Below are 24,617 nucleotides of genomic sequence, written 5' to 3'. Positions count from 1 at the left end.
CTCTTATCCAGAGTATAAGTTACGCATCAGAACAATCAGATGCTGTGGCACCCCCATTTCTTTTAAAGCATTCCATAGTTTTTCATGATCTACACAGTCAAAGGCTTTGCTGTAATCTATAAAGCACAGGGCGATTTTCTTCTGAAATTCCTTGGTCCATATGTTTGCGATATGATCTCTGGTCCCTTTCTAAATCCAGCTTGGACGTCTGGCATTTCTTGCTCCATATACGGTAAGAGCCTTTGTTGTAGAATCTTGAGCATTACTTTACTTGCATAGGATATTAAGGCAATAGTTTGATAATTACTGCATTGCCTTGGATCCCCTTTCTTTGGAATTGGGATGTATATTGAATGCTTCCAGTCTGTGGGCCATTGTTTAGTTTTCCATATTTGTTGACAAATTTTCCATCAGAGTGGCTGTTAAACCATTCTGGCCACTGCAGCTATCAGGGGAACAGGAGTCTCCTCTAAGCATTGTTCACAAACTACCTTTCCCAGAATTCTTTGTGGGAAGCCATGACTGTCTCAAGTGAAATAAAAGGTCTGGCGTGGGTGTTGCCCCGATTAGGCAAGCCCAGCAGCTGTGAGTTTAGAATCACAGCTGGTTCTTACTAAGCATGCCCGGCCTTATCATTGATTTCAATGCTAAATTTATTTTTTAAATGCCTAGTTGATTTTTAATTAACGTTTAAACTGCAGAAGATGGAAGTCAGAGTATGGGGCAAGGTCAGTAATAGGATTACAGGTACTTTGTGGACATGGCTGATTTTTAATTAATTTCAACACATTATGAGAACTGACAGAAACGTCCACTTTGAACTGTCTATTCTTTGTTTTGTGTACTGCCATGAAAATTTAGAGGGTTATTAAGCAAGCTTTTCTGAGTTCAGGACTGTAAGTTTTGTAAGGTTTTGTTTTGAAATGAGCTTATCGGAAGCATCAAAATGGCATGGGGGTATTTTCAATGTAACACTGGAGAATGCGAAAAATCCATGCTGACTATAGTATATAGCCACTCTTGTGGCTGTATAATAATGAAAGTTTAGGACCATAATGAGCGGTGTATATAAAATATATACTGGATTCAACAGAAGACAATCTAGATTCCAATCCCTTCACCGTTCTCATTGTAATCTATGACACAGTCATGCATATTGCATACAAAAGTGCAGTTCAAGTTATTTTCTAAGGAGATAATCTATCACTGCACTCTAAGGATCTAATAGTAACCTTACTAGTGGCAGCAAGAATTGTAATTGCTCGTCACTGGAAAAAAACTGATTACAATTTAATAGAATCATGGTACTGTCAGGTATGGAACACAGCTTTAATGGAAAAATTAACACAACAAAGATTGGTAAAGTGGGATCCAAATAAAGACAACTTTCATATTAAATGGTTTATGCTTATAAGATATGCAGCAGTGGGGGAGCATAATTTCTATCAGCCATCAACTCATGCCTCGTTGTGGAGGGGTGTCTTTGGGTAGTCTATGGAGTTTATTGCGCTAAATCAGTCTAACAACAATGAATTTCTAGATCTCTATGGCGTTCCATGTATTACTTCTCTCTTTTTAAATTTATCTATGTATATGTTTTGATTGTATAAGCTATGTCATACATTGTAACAGGCATTTAAATTGTTACAAAGATTTTTAGTTGTAATCTTAAGAAGTTGATTTAAAAAAAAAGAATTTCAAGAAACGCAGTAGACAAATTTTGAGCATCTTGGTTAGGTTTTATTGCATATGGCATTATGTGAGTGTATGTATATGTGTGTTTGTATATGCATATGTATGTATATGGACTACTCTAAAAAGACTGTATAGGAAAACTCAACGTGGAAAAGAGAACAATTACTAAAAAAGGGGAATTTAACACAAAATTGACTTCTTTATATGCAACAATGTGATTAATGCTCCTTTTTTTCTTTTGTTGTGTGTTATGTATTGTTTTATACTGTCCTGATATTTGTATGACAAAGAGGAAATAAAATGTAAAAAAAAAGTTGTTTTCTAAGATTGCAGTCCTAAGCATAATTATTTGGAATAGCCATTAAAATGAAGGAAACAAGTAAATATAGCTAGGTCAAAATGTTAATTTTACAGCATTACCTTTTACGCATGCTAAATAAACCATGGGGTGCAGAGAGAATCTCTTTGAAGGTGACAGTTGGTTTTGTGTCTACTAATCTAACACTGGCAATCAGACCAGTGGTTCCATCTAGCTCAGTGTTGCCTTTCCCAGCCCTAACTAGAGGTACCAGGCATTGAACCTGTGATTTTTTGTATGCAAAGCATGATGAGCTCAAGCAGTAAGTTATGACCTTTCCCAAAGCTGGGGAGGCCTTGGCTCAAATCCCTCATTAGCCATAAAACTCATTGGGTGCCCTTGGGACAGAGTTTCTTTACTTAATTTGCTCACAAGGATATTTTGAGGATAAGGGCACTGGAAGAGGAGACCATGTGTGCCACTCTGAATTCCTTGGAGGAAGTATGAGATAAAAATGGAATGAATTTTTCTTTTAATTGCTCGTTTGTGTAATTCAGCTCATACAAGGCAGGCACTTAAGCAAAAAAGTGGCAACACCTTCATTTGAGTTACAAAGTGCACAAATAAGGGCTGATAGTAACACTAAAACTGGTCCATAGCAGGTATTCAAAATGTTCAGAAACACCACAGGAAAGCTTAAGATTTCAGATACCTCAATTATAAACAAGGAAGAGACACAAGATAAATGAGAGGACTCCAGTTGTCTCAAAAATATTTTACTATATTAACAGTAATTACATTCAAATATCTGTGCTCTCAGTAAAGGATTTGCATTGATACAGCTTATAGTACCTTTTATAGAACACATTAATGCATTTTTTAAAATCATAAAATATATTCTAGTGGTTTTCTATAAAAGATCCCACAGTATGAGAAAATGGAATTTATATTGCATTGGTAAATTGGGCACACTGTACTGGCCAAATGGACTTATTAAAAAAAAGTTAACTAAGAGAAACATTTTAAGAGCCCTAGCTGGGGTCATGAATCCAGACAGGGCTGGCATCAGGCATGACTGGGCCCTTGGACACCAGCCTGCCCTGGGCCCATGACGCCCACCCACATGTGCCACCTACCTCTCCCACTCCAGTGAATGCTGGCTCTGCTGCATGACCATGCCTGCCATTAACCAAGATGGCGGCAAGGGCATCAGCCACTTAGAGAAGCCTCGGCTGCCATCTTGGTTGTTTGCAGGCATGGGGGTGCAAGCGTGGCCAGCATTCACCACAATGGGAGAGGTAGGTGGGGCATGCAGGCAGGTGTCGCGGGCCTGCATGGTCGGGGGGGGGATGCCTGGGAGCTCCCTCTTTGCAATCTGCAGCAGAGTTGGGAGCAGAAAAATACTAATTAAAAAGGGTGAAAGCTTCCAGAATGATATTGTTCACAACTGACATTTGATAACGAAAAGATAGATAAGATCAAACAAGAGTAATAAGATCAAGCTAAGAAATGCCCTATCCATTATTAGATGGAAGTACATATAAGACAGTCCCAAAGTTCCCAAGATGGGTGGGAATTTCTGAAAAGGCAAATTCTAAAGGCACAATTACAAACAATTTCAAAAAGGAAAAAAGGGGGAAGACAACAAAAGAAGCCAATGTGGCTTCAAAAAAGTTTAGAGATGACCTGAAAACAAAAAGGACACATACAGAAGTGGAAGGAAGGCTAGGCCACAAAGGAAGACTATAGACAAGTAGCATGGATGCAGCGATGGCATCAGGAAGGCTAAATCTGAGAATTAACTGAGGTTAGCGAGCAATGCCAAAAGCAACAAAAAAGCTTCAGGTACATCCACAGTAAAAGGCAGAAAAAAGAAATGGTGCTACAGCTATTCAATGAGGATGGCAAAATGATAACAGATGACAAAGAAAAGGCAGAAATGCTTAATTCCTACTTTGGTTCAGTCTTCTCCCAAAAGAGGGTCTATGACCCTCCTGGGAAATGTGAAGCAGAAGTTGAAGGGGTAGGATTGCAGATTAAGACTGATAGACAAATGGCCAAGGAATACCTAGTCACTTTGAATGAGTTCAAATCTCCAAGGCTTGATAAACTGCATCCTAGAGTTTTGAAGGAACTGGCTGAAGAACTCTTGGAACCTCTGTCTATTATCTTTGTGAAATCGTAGAGAATGGGTGAAGTGCTAGATGACTGGGCTAATGTGGCCCTTATCTTCAAAATGGGCAAAAAGGAGGAGCCTGGAAACTACAGAGCAGTCAGCCTGACATCAATCCCTAGGAAAATTCTAGAGCAGCTTAAAAAGCCAACAGTGAATGTGGCTGCAAAAAAAGCAAATTCCATTTTAGGCTGCATTAACAGAAGTATAGTTTCCAGATCTCATGAAATACTAGTTCCCCTCTGTTCAGCACTAGTTAGGCCTCATCTTGAGCACTGCATCCAGTTCTAGTCATCGCACTTTAACAAGCATACAGACAAATTGGAACAGGTTCAGAGGAAAGAAACAAGGGTGATCAAGTGACTGGAAACAAAGCACTATGAGGAGAGACTGAAAGAACTGGGCATATTTAGCCTGGAGAAGAGAAGGGAGATATGTTCGCACTCGTCAAGTACTTGAAAGGTTGTCACACAGAGGAGGGCCAGGATCTCTTCTCGATCATCCCAGAATGCAGGACACAAAATAATGGGCTTGGGTTACAGGAAGCCAGATTTCAGCTGAACATTCCCAAAAAATTCCTAGCTGTTAAAACGGTATAACAATGGAACCAATTACTTTGGGAGGTCGTGGGCTCTCCAACACTGGAGGCATTCAAGAGGCAGCTGGACAGCCACCTGTCGGGTATGCTTTAACATGGATTCCTGCATTGAGTAAGGGGATGGATTGAATAGCCTTATTAGGCCCCTTCCAAATCTACTATTCTATGATTTCATTATAAATGATGAGCCAGGTAAATAAACCTACCATATCAGGGAAAAGGTTGACTCATTCTCCACAATACCTTTTACACACAGGGACTTTTTTTTAATGAGGCAAATATTTACAAATGCAGTTCTTGATGTGCAGCCTGAAGTGGTACAGTCCTGAAAGGATTCTACCATGTGATTGTACCAAAAATGTAAGTTGTACTCAAAGAACTCTACTGATGCCAAGAGAGGAATAATCCCAGTACTAGTATAATGGAACGTGCATATTTCAGCAAATGAAATTGCTACACAGTAATCATTCTCCATGGCTGCTTTTTACAGCTCAATTTATCTTTGCTCTTCAATTGCAAAGACAGTGACTGTTTTCCTGATAGGCCATTTAGAGGAGCAAGGATGGAATGCTAATGCATCCAATTCCATATCTTGCATCGCACCCTAACACATTCTGATACCATAGTACTATTTTCTACACACCTTTTTACCTCCTCCAGGCTGGCAACAGGAGGAACAATTGGCATCTCCAGTTACTAAACCCTCAAGAATACACACAGGAAAAAATAGTAGCACCTCAATACACATTTTTACAAAATTAAAGATTAAGTATTGCAATGGCCAAGGGAGTTACTTAGGATAAACTGCTTACAGACCTAGAATTTACTTGCCAGGATTATAAAGAAAATTCACAAGAAGAACAGAAAAAAAGGGCAACAGAGGCCTAATGATGGAAATAAGAGAAAATGGTTATTTAATAACTTTTGTTGACTAAATTAATCATAAGAATGGATATGAGAAGCAATTTGCTGGATTAGATAACACAGATCCCCTAATCAAGGCATAGATATTCTCCAGAATGTATTGACATATTTGCTATCTTAATCATAGTGTAATGAACTATTTTTGCCACTAAAACTAACTTTATTTTTAGCAATTTTTCAGGGACTCGTGTACCGAGGTCTTGCACACGATAAATGATGAAACCACAACTCATTCCTGTATAAAAGAATTCTGTTAAAATGGCCGATATAAATGGACATGGACAATGACTAATATTACTATTAAAAGTACTGAGATTTTACTACTGCACTTTTTTTTAAAACAGCACAACACCCTTGAATTCTCATTTTAAAAATATAAAACTGGAGCCAGTTTTATCTTTGTCTGGACACAACAGTCCAGATATCAATAGTCTGTCTAGAAGTTTCATTTCACACTGGCAATAACTTCAGTGTATCTCAACAGCACCAGTCTTCATAAGCATGACAACATACGGAAGTTACAGCTCTCAAGAACCGCAAGATCTTTTATATAAGGATGGTAGTCAATGTTAGTCCTACTCAGAGTAGACCCTTTGAAGTTAATGGACATGACTATCTTAGGATCATTAATTTCAATGGGTCTACTCTAAGTAAGGCTTAGTTTGCTAACTTTCTAGCAAAAACCAAACCTGGAGACAAAAAAGATTGATAATGTTGATAGTGTCAAAACTTTAGCAGAACACAATTGAGACTGGTCCATATGCACAGAATATATGCTCTGCAGTATTACAATTTTATGAATGTGGGCAAGGAAAGCTCCTAAGAAAAAAGGGGTGATTCTTCTCATATATAATCACTACAGTGGCTCCAGTACAGATACTATCATGCTTCACAAGGTGTTGCACATATCAGTTGGTGGCCTAAGATAGCAAATCAGGATGGGCATTCCCTTCCATGCTGCAAGAATGAGGTGCATCCTCATGGAATCTGCAATGCAATGCAGATGTTCTCTCAGGATGTGCATCTAATCTGCCTGTGCGGCTCCCAAACCAGCAATGGCATACGGGGATAGAAGCCTGCTTCTGTTTATATATCTCCCTTATTGCATCAAGGCATATAAATATATACACATACATATAAAAAAAGAGGCTCAGTTCATCAAGCTCAGCTCTGGTGAAACTGTCCATCATTTCAATAAGGTATGTGTAGAAAATGTAGAATATTTATTTAAAATGAAGAAAGCAGATCTGCAATCCTCAAACCACTTCAGAGTAGCCCAGTGACAGGTACAAGTACTACTTGAACAGAAGTGCTATGAAGATGCAGACCAACATTATATACAAGCACTCTATTAGTCTTCATTTTAACATAGATATGATCCTTTGGAACATATGATAATCCTTTGGAACATATGATATTGTAAATGAATTACCAGGACACTGGCCTCTTGTTTTAATCCTCAGATTTTGCATTAAGTATTTCCATACTTACTAAAAAGAAACCATTTCCCCAAAACCTTTCCCAGTATTAAGGCACTGTCCTTGGCACATCACACAACACATGTAAGAGAACAGGAAGCTCAGCTATTTACAGGGTTTATGTTTTTGTTTTTCAAATGCTAGCAACAACCAGCATATCAATTATACATCTTCCACAGTTTCCATTTTTAAAGTGCAATGTCATCAATATATTTTTCTTCTTAAAAATAGTTAACTGCTGTCACATTACTTCCCAGATTTCCATAGTGACAGCACCATAGTCCCATATTTTTAATGTGACAGCACCATTTCATAAAAGTAAACTTAAAATAAAATCAAATTAAGATTTAAAAAATGTTTTCAATGAGCCAATGCTAGCCTTTAAAGACAGTGTACTAAAGGCAACAATCAAAAATAAAATAAAAAATATAGCACTCCTTTTGGAAAGGTTTCCAATACATTCTTCTGCTATAAAACCTGCATGCAGGCCTAACTAGGATAAACTGCTGTTTCCACCTGGGTCATCTACACAGATGCATATGTGGATGTTGGTGAAGTTTTTCAATTAGCTCTTCTTCTGTAGGTTCTTCCAAAACATCCCTACAAGGACAGAACAGGAGACATTAGAAGTCAACAAAGCTGATCAATGACGATTTTGCACCCACCTGTATACTCTAGATACAACCTCTTTAGTCATTAGTAGCCTCTCTGGTGGCAAATACTTTGTAAGTTGGCCTCAAAAGTATGCTGTGTTTTGTAGTTATCCCATATATATACTTGAAGCGATTATGAAACAATTTTACATTCAAAGGAAAAAAACATTTTACCCACTCTATTTTGATCAAGGAAGATAGGAAGTTCTGGTACTACATCTTTATCACACTGTATCTTTAAGGCTGATTCCCACTGGATATTCCATTACAGAAACTAACACCATTTGTCCCACTTCTGCAATGCAAACTTTGCCCTGGGACAATTCTAGTGTCAATAGCCACTAGTCCTCAGTGTGTTTTGTTGTAACAGAGGAAGTAAGATTAAGTATCTCATACTCACCTGAACATGAGTACACGTTCATTTCCAACCTTGGAAGCAGTGTAATTGATTATGCACTGATATCTTATAATTTACTTAACCTGTTAGAAACATTTGCTATTGGAACCAAATTAAATAGCGACCACCTTCCTCTCAGCTTCTCTTGTTACACCTTTGAGAAGATGCACTTATCTTGTAATTATAATTACATAGCGAATTTCTCTGCCTATCACAAAAGATCTTTTTGGACGCTTTCCCTAGCTTCCAGGTTGGAAAATTATTTGATATCTCCGAATGCCATGGCTATTCGGTGGCAGTTAATGAACCCCTGTCCTTTAGATGAGCTGCTTAGGATATATGCTTCTTTACTTTCACCTCTTAATATTATATTATCCCATAGGTACCCCGTCTCCAAGTCAAGCAAATCCGAGGGTCCTAAATGGTTTGATAAGGATTGTCTCTCCCTTAAATGCCAACTAAGGTCTATATATTTAAATTATCGCCAGCAACAACTGAATTTCCTTCCCCTTGAGTATTATTCAATCAAAAGAAAATACAAGGCAATTTTCATGATTAAAAAGAACATAGCACTCAAAGAGGAGTGGAACAAACTTGTTTGTGCGTCCAGGTCTAATAACTCAAAAAATGTCTGGTCTCTTATTGCGAATACTTCTAGATCATTGCCTTCGGCTATGTGTACCATCTCTCCCCAAATTTGGGAACGTCATTTCTTGTCTCTGTATCAGAATAAATGTTCTAACGATTTCATTCCCTTTTCTCCCCGATTCCCTTATGCTCCCGTTATGGATGCCTGTCACTCAATCCGAAATAAGGGATTTGATTGTAGGGCTAAAATCTTGATAATATCTCCCCCGAGCTTTTGCAAAACTTTCAAGATTGGTGGGCCCCGCTACTCGCTAAGCTGTTTACTAGGTTTAATGAATCGGGACATTTCCCGCCATCCTGGCAAGAAGCAATAGTTATCCCTATTTTTAAAAAAGGTGATAGAGAGGACCCTTTTAACTATCGTCCCATTAGCCTTTTATCAGTTATTGGCAAATTATATGCTTCTTACCCGAAAGCGAAACTACAGTCCTGGATGGTTGAACAAAATATACTTGGCATGGAACAAGCAGGATTTAGAAAGGGCTATTCAGTTATAGACCACTGCCTTGTTTTACAACATCTTGCGGAAAAGTATAGCAAACATAAGGGCAATGGCTTGTATGTTGCCTTTATTGATTCAAGGGCCACATTCGATTCTATACCCCGAGATAGACTTTGGTTTAAACTTTCAAAAACATCTATCGATAAAAGACTTCTTTTCTTGATTTACCATCTTCACCAACATACATCATTGCGAGTATGTTGTGGGAAGGATGGTGGTTTATCAAATTCTATCCCCACATTTACAGGGGTGAGACAGGGTTGTATTTTAGCTCCCCTCCTCTTCAATATATATTTAAATGATGTGAACGCACATTGTCTTTCTCATGACTTTCACAACCCTAAGATTGCGACTGTTGGTTGTCCGCTGTTGTTATACGCTGACGATGCTGCGCTTCTTTCATTTTCGAAGATAGGTCTTAAACGTACGATAAGGGCATTTATGGCCTATTGTACAGAAAATCAATTAACAATAAATTTTGATAAAACCAAAATGTTAGTGTTTTCCAAACGAAGAATTTCTCCAGTTTGGAAAATTAACGGTCATCAAATTGCTCAAGTAACCCAGTACAAATACTTAGGTATTATTTTCCATTCTTCCTTGAACTGGACTACCCATATAAAATGGGCGGTATCAAGAGCAAGGAACTCTATAAAGAGCTTACTTCGATATTTCTATTATAAAGGAGGGCATTTTGTACCTGCAATCATTCAGATATTTAAAAATAAGATCATTCCTCAACTTTTATATGGAGTACCAATTTGGATCCATTCCTTGGATCCTTCAGTTGAAGCCGTCCTTTCTATCTTGCTACGCTGCCTTCTTGGTGTTCCGAGATGTGTACCATCGGCGGCGCTTAGATTAGAATGTGGGCTCATATCAATGGAATGCCAGGCTTGGCTGACGACTGTCAACTATTGGGTTAAAATATCCTCCAATATTCCCCCGGGTTTTTTATATCTATACTGGGAAGATAATTGGCCTTCCAATTGGAATAAAAAAATAGAAATGAAATTGCTGAGAATGGATCTATCTAAAGAATATTTATCCTCTCAATCGCCAAGAGATGCGCTAACCATAATTCGTTCCCGTCTCAAGGATACCGATTACCAGATATCAACTAGCAGGGCTCCAAAAATATGTTCTCCCTTGTATTTGAAATTAAATTTTGTACCCGGTAAGATTGCTACCTATTTAGACTTGCTAACTATTCCGAAGCTACGTATAGCTTTCTCTAAAGCCAGGTTCAACTCTTTAAATTCAGTGATACTCGAGGGGAGGTTCAGAGGGATTCCCTATGAACAACGTACTTGTCCCTGTGGTGTAGGCGCTATTGAAACCATACAAACTTGTTTCTTTTTTTGTCCCTTATACTCTCAGATTCGTAATAAGTTTCTTAATTCCATAATGATGAATGTCCATCATAAATCTTCTGATGCTATGATTCCTTATCTTCTCTCTGGTTCAGACAAAGAAATCACCATTCTAGTTGCCAAGTTTGTTTATGTGGCCCAGCAGAAATGTGTTTCTTTTTTATTGTAGATAATGTAATTGTTTAGCAAAGCAGAGATGTGCTATATGGTCCTTGTACTTAGACTTAGATTTGTTATAAATTTTTAAGTTGTATTTGTTTGTTTTCGGAAATGGGTCTATGACCGCAATAAAAACTCCTCCTCTGTGATTAAGTATCTCATACTCACCTGAACATGAGTTCCACTGTCATCTGATATTCAACTTCTGAGAGAGATGGCCGATGGCAGAGACGATCCCATTTATGAATAAAATTCTGCAATTCAAGGGAAAGAGGACTATTTCAGGTGGTCAAGTGTGTGTATAGATACACACACACATACACACAACAGGGCAAGCAGTCTACTCATGTAAGCAGCATTTCATCAGATAAACCTATTCATGTTAGCCCCAGCAGTAACATGGAAGCTGGTGGTGGAACTTCTGCGGCTCGCCTCCTCTGATCACTCTGGCAGCCTTTCTGTCCTAGTGAGTCAAAGGAAAGACCACCTGAACCTGCTCCAAGTCCCAAGATGTAACATTGCCCAGGTAAGAACTATGCTTTTGAGATTAGACTAAATATTGTTTGGTGGAGATACTGCTGGTCTAGACAACTGAACCTGCTGCTTATGCAGTGCAGGCATTATAATGAGGAATAATCATTGCTTGTTTCTGTCCCCTGGTCCTTCACTGGTGTCTAGAGTGTGCAGGAAAAACTTAGTTTCAGGATTTACACCAGGGGTGAACAATCTGTGCCCTCCAAATGTCTTTGTACTCTAACTTCTATAAGCCCTAGCCAGCATGGTGAGGGATAACAGGAGGTATAGTCCAGCAATATCTGGAGGACCATGGATCCCTCACTCCTGTTCTACCCCACAGTACCTCAGCACAATTGTCTCAAAGAGCTTGTATGTTCCCATGTAGGGTTTTCTCAAGTGCAGCCACTACTGGCTTCAGATGCAGCCACTTTCACAATTTTTTTGCATATAGATACAACTGTGCAGTGCCTACACTTGCAGCCACCATGCATGTTCTGTAGCCATAGTGCAAGGCTAGCTGGAGAATCATTGTGCTGGTGCAACCTATATTATATGCAGCTCTACTCACAATACTTGGATCACAGGCAGAGGTTCCATGTAAAAAGCAGCCTTTCTGATGACTCCCTTCCCACTGCAGCCCTTCATGCCCTCCAAAAAGGCATGAACACTGGCCTCCAATGTTGCACGGGGAGCTGCAGCTAGAAGGGAAAATCGAGAGACCCCTGAACAATGTACAGGAGTGCTCAGAAATGTACAAGAGATCACAGTCAAATTTTTCTGGCCTGGGACAGCTCACTTGCAAACTCTGGGAGTAGTCTCAAAACACAGTGCAAGTAGAAACACTGTGGAATCCACAGTACACATATCAAAGCCTGGTCCCAAACTTTATTTGCTTCTTTGATTCCAACATTTCTCTACAGTTATAAGGTCTAGTGACCCTTTTTTAAAATGAAAGTTTATTAATTTATTTATTAGATGTATATCCCACCCTTTCTCCCAGTAGGAGCCCAGGGCGGCAAACAAAAGCACTAAAAACACTTTTAACACATCATAAAAACAGACTTTAAAATACATTAAAACAAAACAACCACTGAAAACATATTAAAACAAAACATCTTTAAAAACATTTTTTTAAAGCTTTAAAAACATCTATTTAAAAAAAAAAGATTTAAAAAGATTAAAAAGCAATTCCAACACAGAAAGTTGATGCATATGATTCTAACAGCAGCCTGGAAGCCACAAGATCCTCATTCCAAGTATATTTTTATTTATTACTTCTAATTTATAACCTGCCCTTCCTCTCCAAGGGCCCAAGGCAGCTCACACTAAAATAATTACATATTAACAATTCAAAACAACAACATAATGTATTAGAGAGCAGTTAAAACCAGCACTATAAAAACTTCATAAAATTGGCCAAAAGCCTGTATAAATAAACAAAAAAGTCTTTACCTATGTTCAAGAAAAATATAAAAAGGGGGACTGCCTGATTGCCCTTAGAAGGGAGTTCCATAGCCAGGGCGCCATCACCAAGAATGCTGTATCTCAGGTCCCCATTCTTCTTACTGATGGGACCATGAGTAGGGCCACTTCCCCAGATTGCAAATTTTGGGTTGGAAGGCACTGGAGAAGGCACTCTTTTAAGTACTTGGATCCCAAGTCATTTAAGGTTTTGTACACTACTACTAACCCCTTAAGCCTGGTAGCTCACAGGCTGCCAATGCCATGCCTTGGGTATAGAGGTGATAGGATCTCCTCTTGCCATACCATACGGTAAGAGGGCAGCAGCATTCTGAGTTGCAGCTTCCAGACAGTCTTCAAGGGTAGTCCCATGTAGAGCGAATTGCAGTAATCAATCAGTGAGGTTATAAGAGCCTGGATCACTGCACTTCCGGGAAGGGTGACTTAGCCTGTGCCTGCTTTTGAGACGGGCTCCTGCCTCAAAAGAAGCTTATTCAGATATATCAGTCAGTTTTTTCTTTTTTTTTGACTGATTAAACTTCTCCCGGGTAGGGAGAAACGAAGAGATTAACCTCAAAGCCTATTTTTGTTGGGACGACCAGATCTCATTAATTTATGGGACGAGGTCCAGCCGACGAAGGTGGGACGGATTTTCAACAGCAAGCTCTATCTGATAAAGCGAACGTTCATCTTATCTTCTAAGAGAGAACGCACTAACAGGCAAGCACCCTTCTTTCTATATTTTTCTTTTACTTGACTTAAATTGTTGCTGTTTAAAAGAGATTTGCCAGATTGATCGGTTTTTGACATCTCACTGGGGAGCCATAACTTCTCTCTGCTACGCACTAATTAATAGCTTATCTCTGTTTTTGTTGCAAAAAGCTGTCCTGGATTTGCATTCTAAAGATATACACAGAAGAGGGATTTCTATTCCAGATTTTTAGTTTGAAGAATATTATATTGTCTGAGACTACTCTCTTTTTGGTCTATTTTTTTTTGACGAATCTGTTTCCTGACGACTGCCATTAATTGTTTCGATCCTGGGAACTGCATTTTGTTTACTTAACTATGGAGAGATAAGGCTGTCTGCTCTGTTTATACTGTGATGTCACCAAGTTTGGAGTATTAACCCAATTGTTGCTGAAATAAGAAGTGGTTTTCCTATATTTTTCTTTTAAAATGGCAATTAAGAAAGTGGCTGAGAATCTGGAAATAACTATGTTTCAGAAAATAATGGATGAGATTGAGATAACGAAACAAAACCTGCGACAGGGTTGTAAGGAGCTGAAAATTGAATTGAGTAAAATGACGCAGGAGATTAAAGATATAGGGGTCCCTGTGAGAGAGGTGACCCTGGAAGGGGTCCCTGTGAGAGAGGAGACCCCGGAGATTGGAACAAACGTGGAACAGGAAAAAGATTTGGAGGCTATGGACTTTAGAAATAAAATCTATTGTTTGGAGACACAGGAGATTAAAGACATAGGGGTCCTTGTGAGAGAGGAGACCCTGGAGACTGGAACAGGGGTCCCTGTGAGAGAGGAGACCCTGGAGACTGGAACAGGGGTCCCTGTGAGAGAGGAGACCCCGGAGATTGGAACAAACGTGGAACAGGAAAAAGATTTGGAGTCTATGGACTTTAGAAATAAAATCTATTGTTTGGAACTCAATGTTATCTCTGAAGAAATTAATGAAGATTCTAGAGATAAAGTTATCAATGGCATGGATAATCTTCTGGACTGGAATGATGTGATGGAGCCCAATATAGAGAAAATCTATGGAATTAACTGCAGCCATGTGACAATGGAAAAACTTTCAAGAGATGACCCAGTGTATTTTGAAAAAAAGAACAGAGATATGATTTTACAGCAGTATTTCAGCAACCTATTCAGAATGGATGGCAAGAAAATATTTGGGATAGAGGTAATTCCCATCAGACTCTTACTATATGACTATGGCTTTGACAGCAAGATTATTATGGAATACTGATAATGGAAGATTGGATACCGAAATTACTGGACTTAACAAGACTACTGAAGATGGAAGATGGAAAATGGAACTAATAGGGATAATAGAACAATGGCTACTGAAATTACTGAACCTAACAGATTCTGATGTGATGGATTAATTGAAATGTTTATTTTTACTATGGTTATGACAATAAGATTATCATAATTAGTAATGAGATGGATTAATCGATATGCTTATCTGGAAAAAAAAAATTGATAGATATATTTCTTAAAGAATTGAAACCTCTCTTTGACTTTTTGTGGAAAGAATAAAGTAATGTTTATGAGATTTGATGATTAAGTAAGATAACTATTGGAGGAAAGTGATTTTATAATATGACTTAAGAGACAGGATTGTTATATATTATAGACTTATAACTGATCTGATCTTTGACAAATGGGAAGTCAATATTTTACTCTTTATTTTTTATTTTTATTTTTATTTTTATTTTTATTTTATTTTTTTGTTTAACTATTTTTGATTTTGTTTTTTGTCTTTGAATGTTTTATGATTTCGTCTTGTATGTTTTATGAAAATTTGAATAAAAATTATTGAAAAAAAAAAAAAAAATAAGAGCCTGGATCACTGAGGCCAAACTCTCTTAGCCTAAGAATGCCCGCAGCTGGTGAACCAGCTCAGTATCTGGGCATACATGACACACTTTACTACTGAAGCCATCTGTGCCTCCAATGACAACTTAGAACAGAGGAGTACCCCCAAGATACATACCTGCTCTCTCATGCAGAGTGCAACTCTACCCTAAACAGGCCAACATCCCAATTCCCAATTTGAGCTCCAATGTCCCACAGCACCTCTGTCATGTCAGGATTTAGTTTCAGTTCACTGGCCCTCACCCAGCTGCTCACTGCCTCCAGATACGGCTTCAGTGTCTGAATAGTGTCTCCTAATTCAGATGGAACAGAGAGACAGAGCCGGGTATCATCTGCATACTGATGACATCATGTTCTAAAAGCTGCCTATAGTATAGTATAGCCTGCCTATTCCATTTATTCCATCAGGTTTGCAACTTCACGAACAAGACGTGAATTCTCTTGTGATAGTTAAGCCTGCTGGATTTAGTGGTGAACCAAGCATTACCTCCAGAAGTAAGGCAATGAACAGATTGACCCAGATGACAGAGGAAATCAGCCACCAGGTGACAAAGTATAATTTTGACCATCTGTTAAAAAAAGAGAGATTTTTTAAAATATCAAGTAGTATTTACTATTCCAAATGAATGGGTTGGATCCAGACTTAATCATGCTTAGCATAGACCAACTGAAATAAATGGTATGTAATTTAGTTACAACTAACTTGTGCCATTGATTTCAAAAAGTCTACTCTAAGTCTGGATCCAACCCAATATGTTTTGATCATGCAAGTAGACATGCACATTCTCCTTATATTGGCAGTGTAAACTCAGAGGAGATAATAAAAAACAGTGCATTGCAAGTTCGATGATCAGGGCAGATTCCAGTCACGGCTCTCCCTGATCATGAAAGATGAAACTCAGCATTCCAAGAATTCCTTTTTCCAATATTTGTACTGCTGGTGTGAAAACACCACTCAAGCGAGCTTTGAAACATGCAGGTCTGCCCTGATAAGTAAGATGAAGCAGCTTCGAATTCTTTCCATCCAGCAGAAAGGTCACCTAAACATCCAGCCCTGCTCATTATAAAGTCTACCCTGTTTCTCTTGACTTCTGCTCTGAACCTCACAAGAGATCCATGTGGTTCACTAAGAGCTGGGGACAGGTCTCCTAGCTTATATATTTTCAAAAAAGTAGTCGCTTCCTGGTCCCAGTAACCTGATATCCATTAGGCACCTAGTATGTTCTAGTCTCATTAACTCTGCACAACACATCCTCCTCATTAAGGGTGTACTCCAACTCACATTTATGCCGAGTTGGATGCGGTGGATCTCCAGCTGAGCCAGTTGGGTTCCAGGTCAGTCAGGCTATGCCGGCATGAAGTCCCTCAGCCTGACTCAGCCTGGCCTCAGCCAGCTCAACCAAGACCAGCGTTAAGCCCCCAAAACAGGGGGTTCCGGGGATTTCAAATGCCAGCTTCCCCTGAGTTGGATTTCTCTGTTACAACCTGCAGATTTTGGAACTTTCCTATCATGCCCAGATGTGCGTCATTCTCTCCCAGCCCACCATCCTCCCTGTTGTTTTGCTTCTACCCAATGACACTGACTGATTGCTGACCTGCTGGCTTTAGATTTATACTGTCCTGCTGTCCTTATTTGTTTCAGTTGGCATCTTTCTGTTCAACACACCAAAAAAAGAATTTTTCATAGAACATTAGAGTTGGAAGGGGCCTATAAGGCCATCAAGTCCAACCCCCTACTCAGTGCAGGAATCCAAGTTAAAGCATACCTGACAAGTGACTGTCTAGCTGCCTCTTGAATGCCTTCAGTGTTGGAGAGCCCACCATCTCCTAGGTAATTGGTTCTATTGTTGTACTGCTCTAATAGTTCAGTCGAAATCTGGCTTCCTGCAGCCTGAGCCCATTATTCAGTGTACTACACTCTGGGATGACTGAGAAGAGATCCCGGCCCTCCTCTGTGTGACAACCTTTCAAGTACTCCAAGAATCCTATCATATCTCCCCTCAGTCTTCTCTTCTCCAGGCTAAACATGCCCAGTTCTTTCAGTCTCTCCTCATAGGGCTTTGTTTCCAGTCCCCTGATCATCCTTGTTGCCTTCCTCTGAACCTGTTCCAGTTTGTCTGCATGCTTCTTAAAGTGTGGTGTCCAGAACTGGATGCAGTGCTCAAAATGAGGCCTAACCAGCAACAAATAGTGGGGAACTAGTACTTCAAGCAATTTAGAAACTATACTTCTGTTCATGCAACCTAAAATAGCATTTGCCTTTTTTGCAGCCACATTGTGCTGTTGGCTCATATTCAGCTTGCGATCCACAACAACTCCAAGATCCGCCCAACTTTTAAAGAAACGTTTTGGAGAACTCAAGAGCTTACTCAGTATTTCACAGGCATTTGGCTGATCCTGATAAATGTATTATTCTTTTGTGGCTTTGGGGTTATTTATAAAGGCCTACACAACTTGAGTGCTGAGCTTCTGCTGCTTGAGGAAGCAGCACATGGCACTCTCCATGCTGCAGAAGCAGGCCAAGCCACTTCTACAAACCACTAATATCTGCTTGACTTTGGAGACCCAACTCTGACAAAATGTGAGTGATCCTGACTCTAAGGAGATGATGGAATGTTCGCCAATGCACAGCTTCCACCCATTACTTACGGAGATGAGTATCTGGAATACGCATCCAGGAAAACCTGCCAGTTGTTCACAACCATTACATCCCATAGAGTCACTAGTGATGCCTAATGGACAAGGAATAAAAAGAGCTGTAATGGAGATTGGACCATTGGTCTCACCTGAAGGGTGATTTTCCTATGAGTACGGACATCACAACGGGTTTTAGCTCCACCTATCGTGCGAAGGCAAGAATGTCTTTGAAGTCAAGACTAGGGGCGTCAGGCCCCTCCCACTCTCCAGTTCATTCGCAGCGAGTCTAAGGAGAAATATCTAAAAAAAAAACAAGAACAAGGCCAACCGGCCTGGCAGCAGGAAAATAACACAATAGTACCATGCATAGAAACATGACTCCAACATAGCGGTATAACAGAACTAGAAGTCTTGACTTCACTCTTAAATTTAAATAATAGCGTAACAGTAACATATAATACATTTGAAAATATATAGTCATCCTCCAACTGGGAGGGTCGTGATGTCCGTACTCATAGGAAAATCACCCTTCAGGTGAGACCAATGGTCCATTTTCCCTATGAGTCCGGCCATCACAACGGGATGTACCACAGCAGCCCATACAGGGAGGGACCACCCACGTGTTAATCCTCATTAAGAACCTGTTGCAACACTCGTCTGCCGAAAGATGCGTCAGCAGAGGCATAACGATCAATTTTATAATGTCTTATAAACGAGTGTGGGGTAGACCAGACTGCAGCCCTACAAATATCGGCAACAGGAGCATTAGTGGCAAAAGCAGCCGAAGTGGCAGCTGACCTGGTAGAATGAGCCGTTATACTAGCTGGAACTGACAGATTCAGAGACTCATATGCTAAAGTAATACATGCCCTTAACCAACGGGATAAAGTAGGATTGGAAACTTTATGCCCCATAGACCTTGGATGAAAGGATACAAACAGAGACTCCGTTCGTCGAATCTCTTGGGTCCTAGACAGGTAGGTCTTGAGAGCCCTCCGGACATCTAACGAATGCCAAGCCTTTTCAAGAGGATGGGTAGGATTCGGGCAAAAGGAAGGCAAAACAATGTCCTGGTTGCAATGAAAAACTGAATCGACCTTGGGACGGAAGGAAGGATCAGTCTTCAGCACAACAGAGTCCTTATGGAAGACGCAGAGGTGTCGAGCAGAAGACAATGCGCCCAACTCCGAAACGCGTCTGGCAGATGTGATTGCGATCAGAAACAAGACCTTGAAGGACAGTATACGTAGGGGCACAGTTCTGATGGGTTCAAACGGAGGACGTTGCAAAGCCTGCAGAACTTTCGGCAAACTCCATGGGGGGAACCGATGGACAACAGCCGGAGAGCGTAGGGCGACTCCCCTCAAAAAATGTTTGATGAACGGATGTGAGGAAATATGATCTCCAGGAGAGGACACTGAGAGAATGGACGACAGAGTGGACGCATGTCGACGTAGAGTATTGGGTCGAAGTCCCATCATAAAGCCGCTGTGGAGAAATTGGAGCACCTGATGCACAGTGGCCTGGGATGGATCATGGTGGTGGGACTGACACCACTTGGAGAAAGCCACCCAGGTATGTTGATAAATACGAGTGGTAGATGGTCTTCTCGAGGCCAAAATAATATCAATCACAGCGTCAGACAGTCCAGCTGACCTCAAATGTCCCCGTTCAAACGCCACGCTGTTAGATTGAGCCAAGTAGGGTCCTGGTGCAGTACTGGACCCTGGGATAGAAGGTCTGGCCTGACTGGAAGTGTCCAAGGATCCATCATTGACATTGCCAGAAGATCTGAGAACCACGGTCGGCGTGGCCAAAATGGTGCTATCAGAACCAGCTGTGCCCTTTCGGTTTGCGCCTTCCTCAAGGTTTTGGCTAACAATGGTATGGGAGGAAAGGCGTACAATAGACCGTCTGGCCACGGTGTTGTCAGAGCATCCACTGCTTCTGCTGTTGAGTCCAGGTATCGGGCAAAGTACCTGGGAAGCTGGCAATTGCGACTGGAAGCAAACAGGTCGACTGAGAGGGCGCCGAACCGACACTGGAGACGATGGAAAATGGCTGGATGAAGTTTCCATTCTCCTGGAAAGACCTGTTGTCTGCTGAGCCAGTCTGCTGTCACATTCCAAATCCCTCTGAGATGTTCTGCTTTCAGGGATTGTAGATGTTGTTCTGCCCAGACAAAGATGAGGGAGGCTAAGTCCTGCAGAGGACGAGACCTGGTGCCCCCCTGTCTGTTCAAATGTGATTTTACACACCTGTTGTCTGTTCGAATGAGCACATGATGCAAAGGGAACAGAGACTGAAAATGACATAGAGCTAAGTGGACAGCCTTTAGTTCCAGCCAGTTGATGCTTTGAGATTGCTCTGCGGTGGACCAAACCCCCTGAACGTACTGGGAGTTGCAGTGGGCTCCCCAACCTATGAGGCTGGCATCTGTGGTTACAACGGTTCTGCGGGGTTCTCTGAACGACGTGCCCTTGGAGAGGTGTTGAACCTTGGTCCACCAGCGGAAGGAGAGGCGCAGTGCGGGGCTCAAACGAACTTTGCGATGGGTGGAGCTGGCAATGTCTTTTTGAAAAGGCAACAGAATCCACTGAAGGGGCCGAGTGTGGGCTCGAGCCCATGGGACAATGTGGATTGTAGAGATAAACATCCCGAGCGCTCTGGCGAGAAGCATGACGTCTGCGGATGTTTGTTGCATCAGGGACCTTGCGATGCTTGTGATGGCAGTGATGCGATCTGGAGCCAAGAAGACCATTGCCTGCAGGGTGTCCAACATTGCCCCTAGATGTAGTAGGCGTTGGGTTGGTTGGAGATGGCTTTTGTCGAAGTTGACAAGCCAGCCGTAGGCCTGCAAAACATTGAGGGTGATCATTAAATGATGATGAGCCAGCTCCTCAGACTTGGCCCATATTAGCAGATCATCCAAATATGGGTAGATATGAACCCCTTGGGTCCGGAGGTAAGCCACTAGGATGAGTAGCACCTTGGTAAACACTCTTGGAGCAGAGGAGAGGCCGAATGGCATCGCTCTATATTGAAAGTGTTGGTGGCCAAAAGCAAACCGAAGAAACTTTCTGTGGGCTATGCAAATGGGCACATGGAGATACGCTTCCTTAAGGTCGATAGAAGCCAGGAAGTCTCCTTCATGCAGACTCTCCGTAATGGAATGGAGTGATTCCATTTTGAACCTGCGATATGTTACAAAACGGTTGACAAACTTGAGGTCCAATACCGCCCTCCATGATAAATCTCGTTTTGGCACAGCAAATAGGAGGGAGTACACCCCTTCCGACCTCTCAGTTGTGGGAACTAGCTCTATCGCTGCTATGTCCAAGAGGTGGTGTATAGCTGTCTGCATGATGTTGTGCCTGGCTGGTGCCCTTGGGCAAGGAGACGGATGGAATCTGTCTGATGGGGTTGCCCAGAACTCTATGGTATAGCCATAACTGAAAAGGTCCCTGATCCAGGAGACCGTAGTAAGGCGCAGCCATCGATCTCCAAAATTAAGTAATCTGCCACCTATGGGGAGGGCGTTAATACTACTTGTGTAGGCGAGGGCCTCCCTTATATGAGGACGATGAGTTGCCCCTGCGCCCTTGGTACTGACCTCTGCCCTGGAAGCGTCGGTTCCAGGAGCCCCTGAATGCGTTGGGGTCATAGGATCTGAAGTCGCGGCCTCGTCCTCCTGGCCGCGTTCCTCGAAAGGGCTGGTTAGAACGGAAGGCAGGAAATCGCCTGAAAGGCCTGTGGTCGATGTTCTTGACTGTGGCCAGAACCGGTTTGTGGGCGTCTTTTGGATCAACCAGCACTGCCTTTAGAGCTTCCTCGCCGAAGAGTAGAGATCCGGAGTAAGGAGCCCTGGACAGGTTCAATCTGGCCGCTGAATCAGCTTGCCAGTGGCGAAGCCAGAGGGTGCGACGAGCGACTATTTGAGCCGTCATGGCTCGTGCCCCTAATTGAGTGGCATCCAAAGTGGCATCGGCCACAAAAGCTGCTGTCTTACGCAATTTCAATAGTGCTCTTCTGAGGGCGACAGGATCAGGATTAGCGTCCTCTAGAAGGTCATCCAGCCACATCATAGATGCTCTGGAGAAGATGGAGGCTGAAGCGGAGGCACGCATGGCTAGGGCAGTGGCCTCGTGATTCTTGCGGAGGGCGAAGTCTATTCGTCGCTCAGTAGTGTCTTTTAGGTGGGATTCCCCTTCCCTGGGCAAAAGAGATCGTGAAACGAGGCGAGCGATTGGTTCATCTATGCCAGGGACATCTAACTTGGTGGCAAAGTCTGGGGCTAGGGCGTAAAGTCTGTCAGCCAGGTTCTTGAAGCGTCGAGCTTTGAGTGGATGAGCCCATTCTTCAGAGGCTAATTGGGTAATTGGGTCCGGCACCGGGATGTAGTGTTCAGTAGGTGCAGGGGATTTGAGGACCTTGGCCCCTTTGATAGCTGGGGCGGACGAAGTTGGAGGCGCAGTCTGGAGACCAAGGGTATTAACTACCCTGCGTGCTAGCGGCAGATAGTCTGAGGTATTAAACAAGCGATACGATGTATCCTCCTCATGATCTGAGTAGTCGCTCCAGTCGTCTCCTTCAACATGGTCAGTGAAAGTTGACTCCTCCGCATACGAGGCTTCGTCCGTAGATCTGCCTCTGGCTACATCAAAGGGATCTGGTGAGCAGGAAGAATGAGCTTCATGGCACGCACGTCGGTCCATGTTGAGTGGAGGTATGGCAGGAACTTGTGGTATTGACTGCATTTGGGTGAAAAATGCCAGCATGGCTTGAAGTTGGGAGAGGAAATCAGGAGACAGCTGCAGACCGGGTGTGGCAGATGTATGTGCCTGAGGAACTATTGGAACAGATGTTTGGGGCGGTAAAACGGAGGGAGGTTCGTTAGGCGAACACTGAGCGGGAAAACCAACAAACTCTTCCTCGTCAGAGGCATCAGCAGGGGAATGGAGAATATCGCTTATGTGTGCCTGTGCTGTGGTAGTGGTTGGCATAGAGACATAATGTGGGCGCTTTGGTTTACTATGGCTGGAAAGATGTTTTGTCTTAGCCAGTGCTTTGGCATGTCTGGTCTTAGTCGTGTTAGGATGTTGTGGCTTGGCTGATTGTGGCATGCCTGGCTGATCTGGCACCATATGGGTTGATGGCGAGATGCCTGGCTGTTCTGCCATCTTATATTAACTTGGGTGCAGTACACTGCCACGGAGGTGGCAGGATGTAAAGACCCGAACTGGCACAGCGTACGACCACGGAGGGGGTAGAATACACTGGCAGATGGCGAAGTGCACTGCCACAGAGGGGGCAGAATGCACTGAGGTATCAGCGTTAATATAATATAGGCTGTTTTAGAGTTGGCACACTCAGATTAGTGCTGTAGGCTGGTTTTCAGGCTTGGTTCACGGCCCCAGAGGGGGCAGGATATACCAATATAAATCAGTTTTAGTACAAGTCAGCCACTAAGAGTAAAGCTCCAGCCTTGATAATACAATCCAGCCACTAGGATTAAAGCTCCAGCCTTGATAATACAATCCAGCCCACTAGGATTGGAGCTCCAGCCTTGATAATATAATCCAGCCACTATGATTACAGCCACAGTAAAATTGTGTGTAAGTCAGTCCTGTGTAAGTCTGTCTGCAACACGTATACAACACACATACGGATAAATAGCCTGCAGGGAAGGTATCCGATGGTTAATAAAGGGTAACAAAAAAGGTGGGAAATTTGAATTCAAAAAATGGCGCCCGGAAAAAAGAGCGCGGAGAGAGAAGGAGCAATGGCGGCCGTCTGGGAGCGAACTGGGGGAAGGGCTGCCCAGCACAGTCTCGCAGGAGGAGCCGCGGGGCCGAAAGCCGCACTAGCGGCTCTAAAAAACCCCCAGGAGGGAAGAGACAGTAGGGGAAATGCGGCAGCCACCGCAGAGGGAGTCGCTGTCGCCGTCTGCAAAGCCCTTTGCGGTGGGGTGAGCTGAGGTAAAAGCGCTAATGAGGGAGCCGCAGACAGTCTCGCAGGTTAATGAAAGAGCTGCAGCCACAGGTTTCAGTGGGGCGAGAACGGACCCGGGCAGGCTAAAACGGGTGACGGGGTAACGGCGGGAGCCGCAGCCGCAAGCTCCCGCTGAGATCGGAAAAACCGCAGCCGCGGTCTTCCGAGAGAGTCACGGAGCGCGGGGAAAAGGGAGCCCAGCAAGACAAGCCGCTAGAAGGGAATTGCAGCCGCAAGTTCCCAGGGGAAGCGCAGAGCCCAAGAGAGAAAGAAAAACGAAAGGACGAGGAGGATCCGCAGCCGCGGTCTCTCTAGGGGTGGGGAGTAATCCAATAGGGGAAACAAACTGCCCGGGCAAGGTAAAAAGGTTCCCCAAGAGAAGTCCCCAAAAATCGGATACAGTTAAAAGCAGTTAAACACAAGACAGAGGGAAGGAGGACATTTGGAGACACACAGGAGACAATACCTCCGCCCTGTCAAACACACAAACAAAACA

The 24,617-nt window shown here is 42.3% G+C and overlaps 1 protein-coding gene across 7 annotated transcripts in view; it reads right to left on the bottom strand.

Annotated features, from left to right (window-relative positions):
• Positions 1-2,799: 2,799 nt before the first annotated feature.
• Positions 2,800-24,617, bottom strand: part of TPCN2 (two pore segment channel 2) — a 69,749-nt gene continuing 47,931 nt past the window's right edge. For 3 of the 7 annotated variants that reach the window (XM_061610675.1, XM_061610676.1, XM_061610677.1), the window contains 3 exons: positions 21,744-22,881; positions 18,280-20,984; positions 15,983-16,062 (listed from right to left, as the gene is read on the bottom strand). In XM_061610675.1, the coding sequence (XP_061466659.1) occupies positions 18,754-20,984; positions 21,744-22,881 (3,369 nt within the window). In that variant the 3' untranslated portion in view covers positions 15,983-16,062; positions 18,280-18,753. Of the gene's footprint in view, positions 7,767-11,066; positions 11,153-11,982; positions 12,113-15,980; positions 16,063-18,142; positions 18,226-18,279; positions 20,985-21,743; positions 22,882-24,617 lie in introns of those variants that run through there. The other 4 variants (XM_061610678.1, XM_061610679.1, XM_061610680.1 and 1 more) reach the window with 4 other exon arrangements.

Source organism: Rhineura floridana, chromosome 2 (genome assembly GCF_030035675.1).
Source record: "Rhineura floridana isolate rRhiFlo1 chromosome 2, rRhiFlo1.hap2, whole genome shotgun sequence".
In the NCBI taxonomy this organism is placed as follows: Eukaryota; Metazoa; Chordata; class Lepidosauria; order Squamata; family Rhineuridae; genus Rhineura; species Rhineura floridana.
Note: the sequence above shows the minus strand (reverse complement) of the source record. Positions and strands in the feature narration are given on the sequence as shown.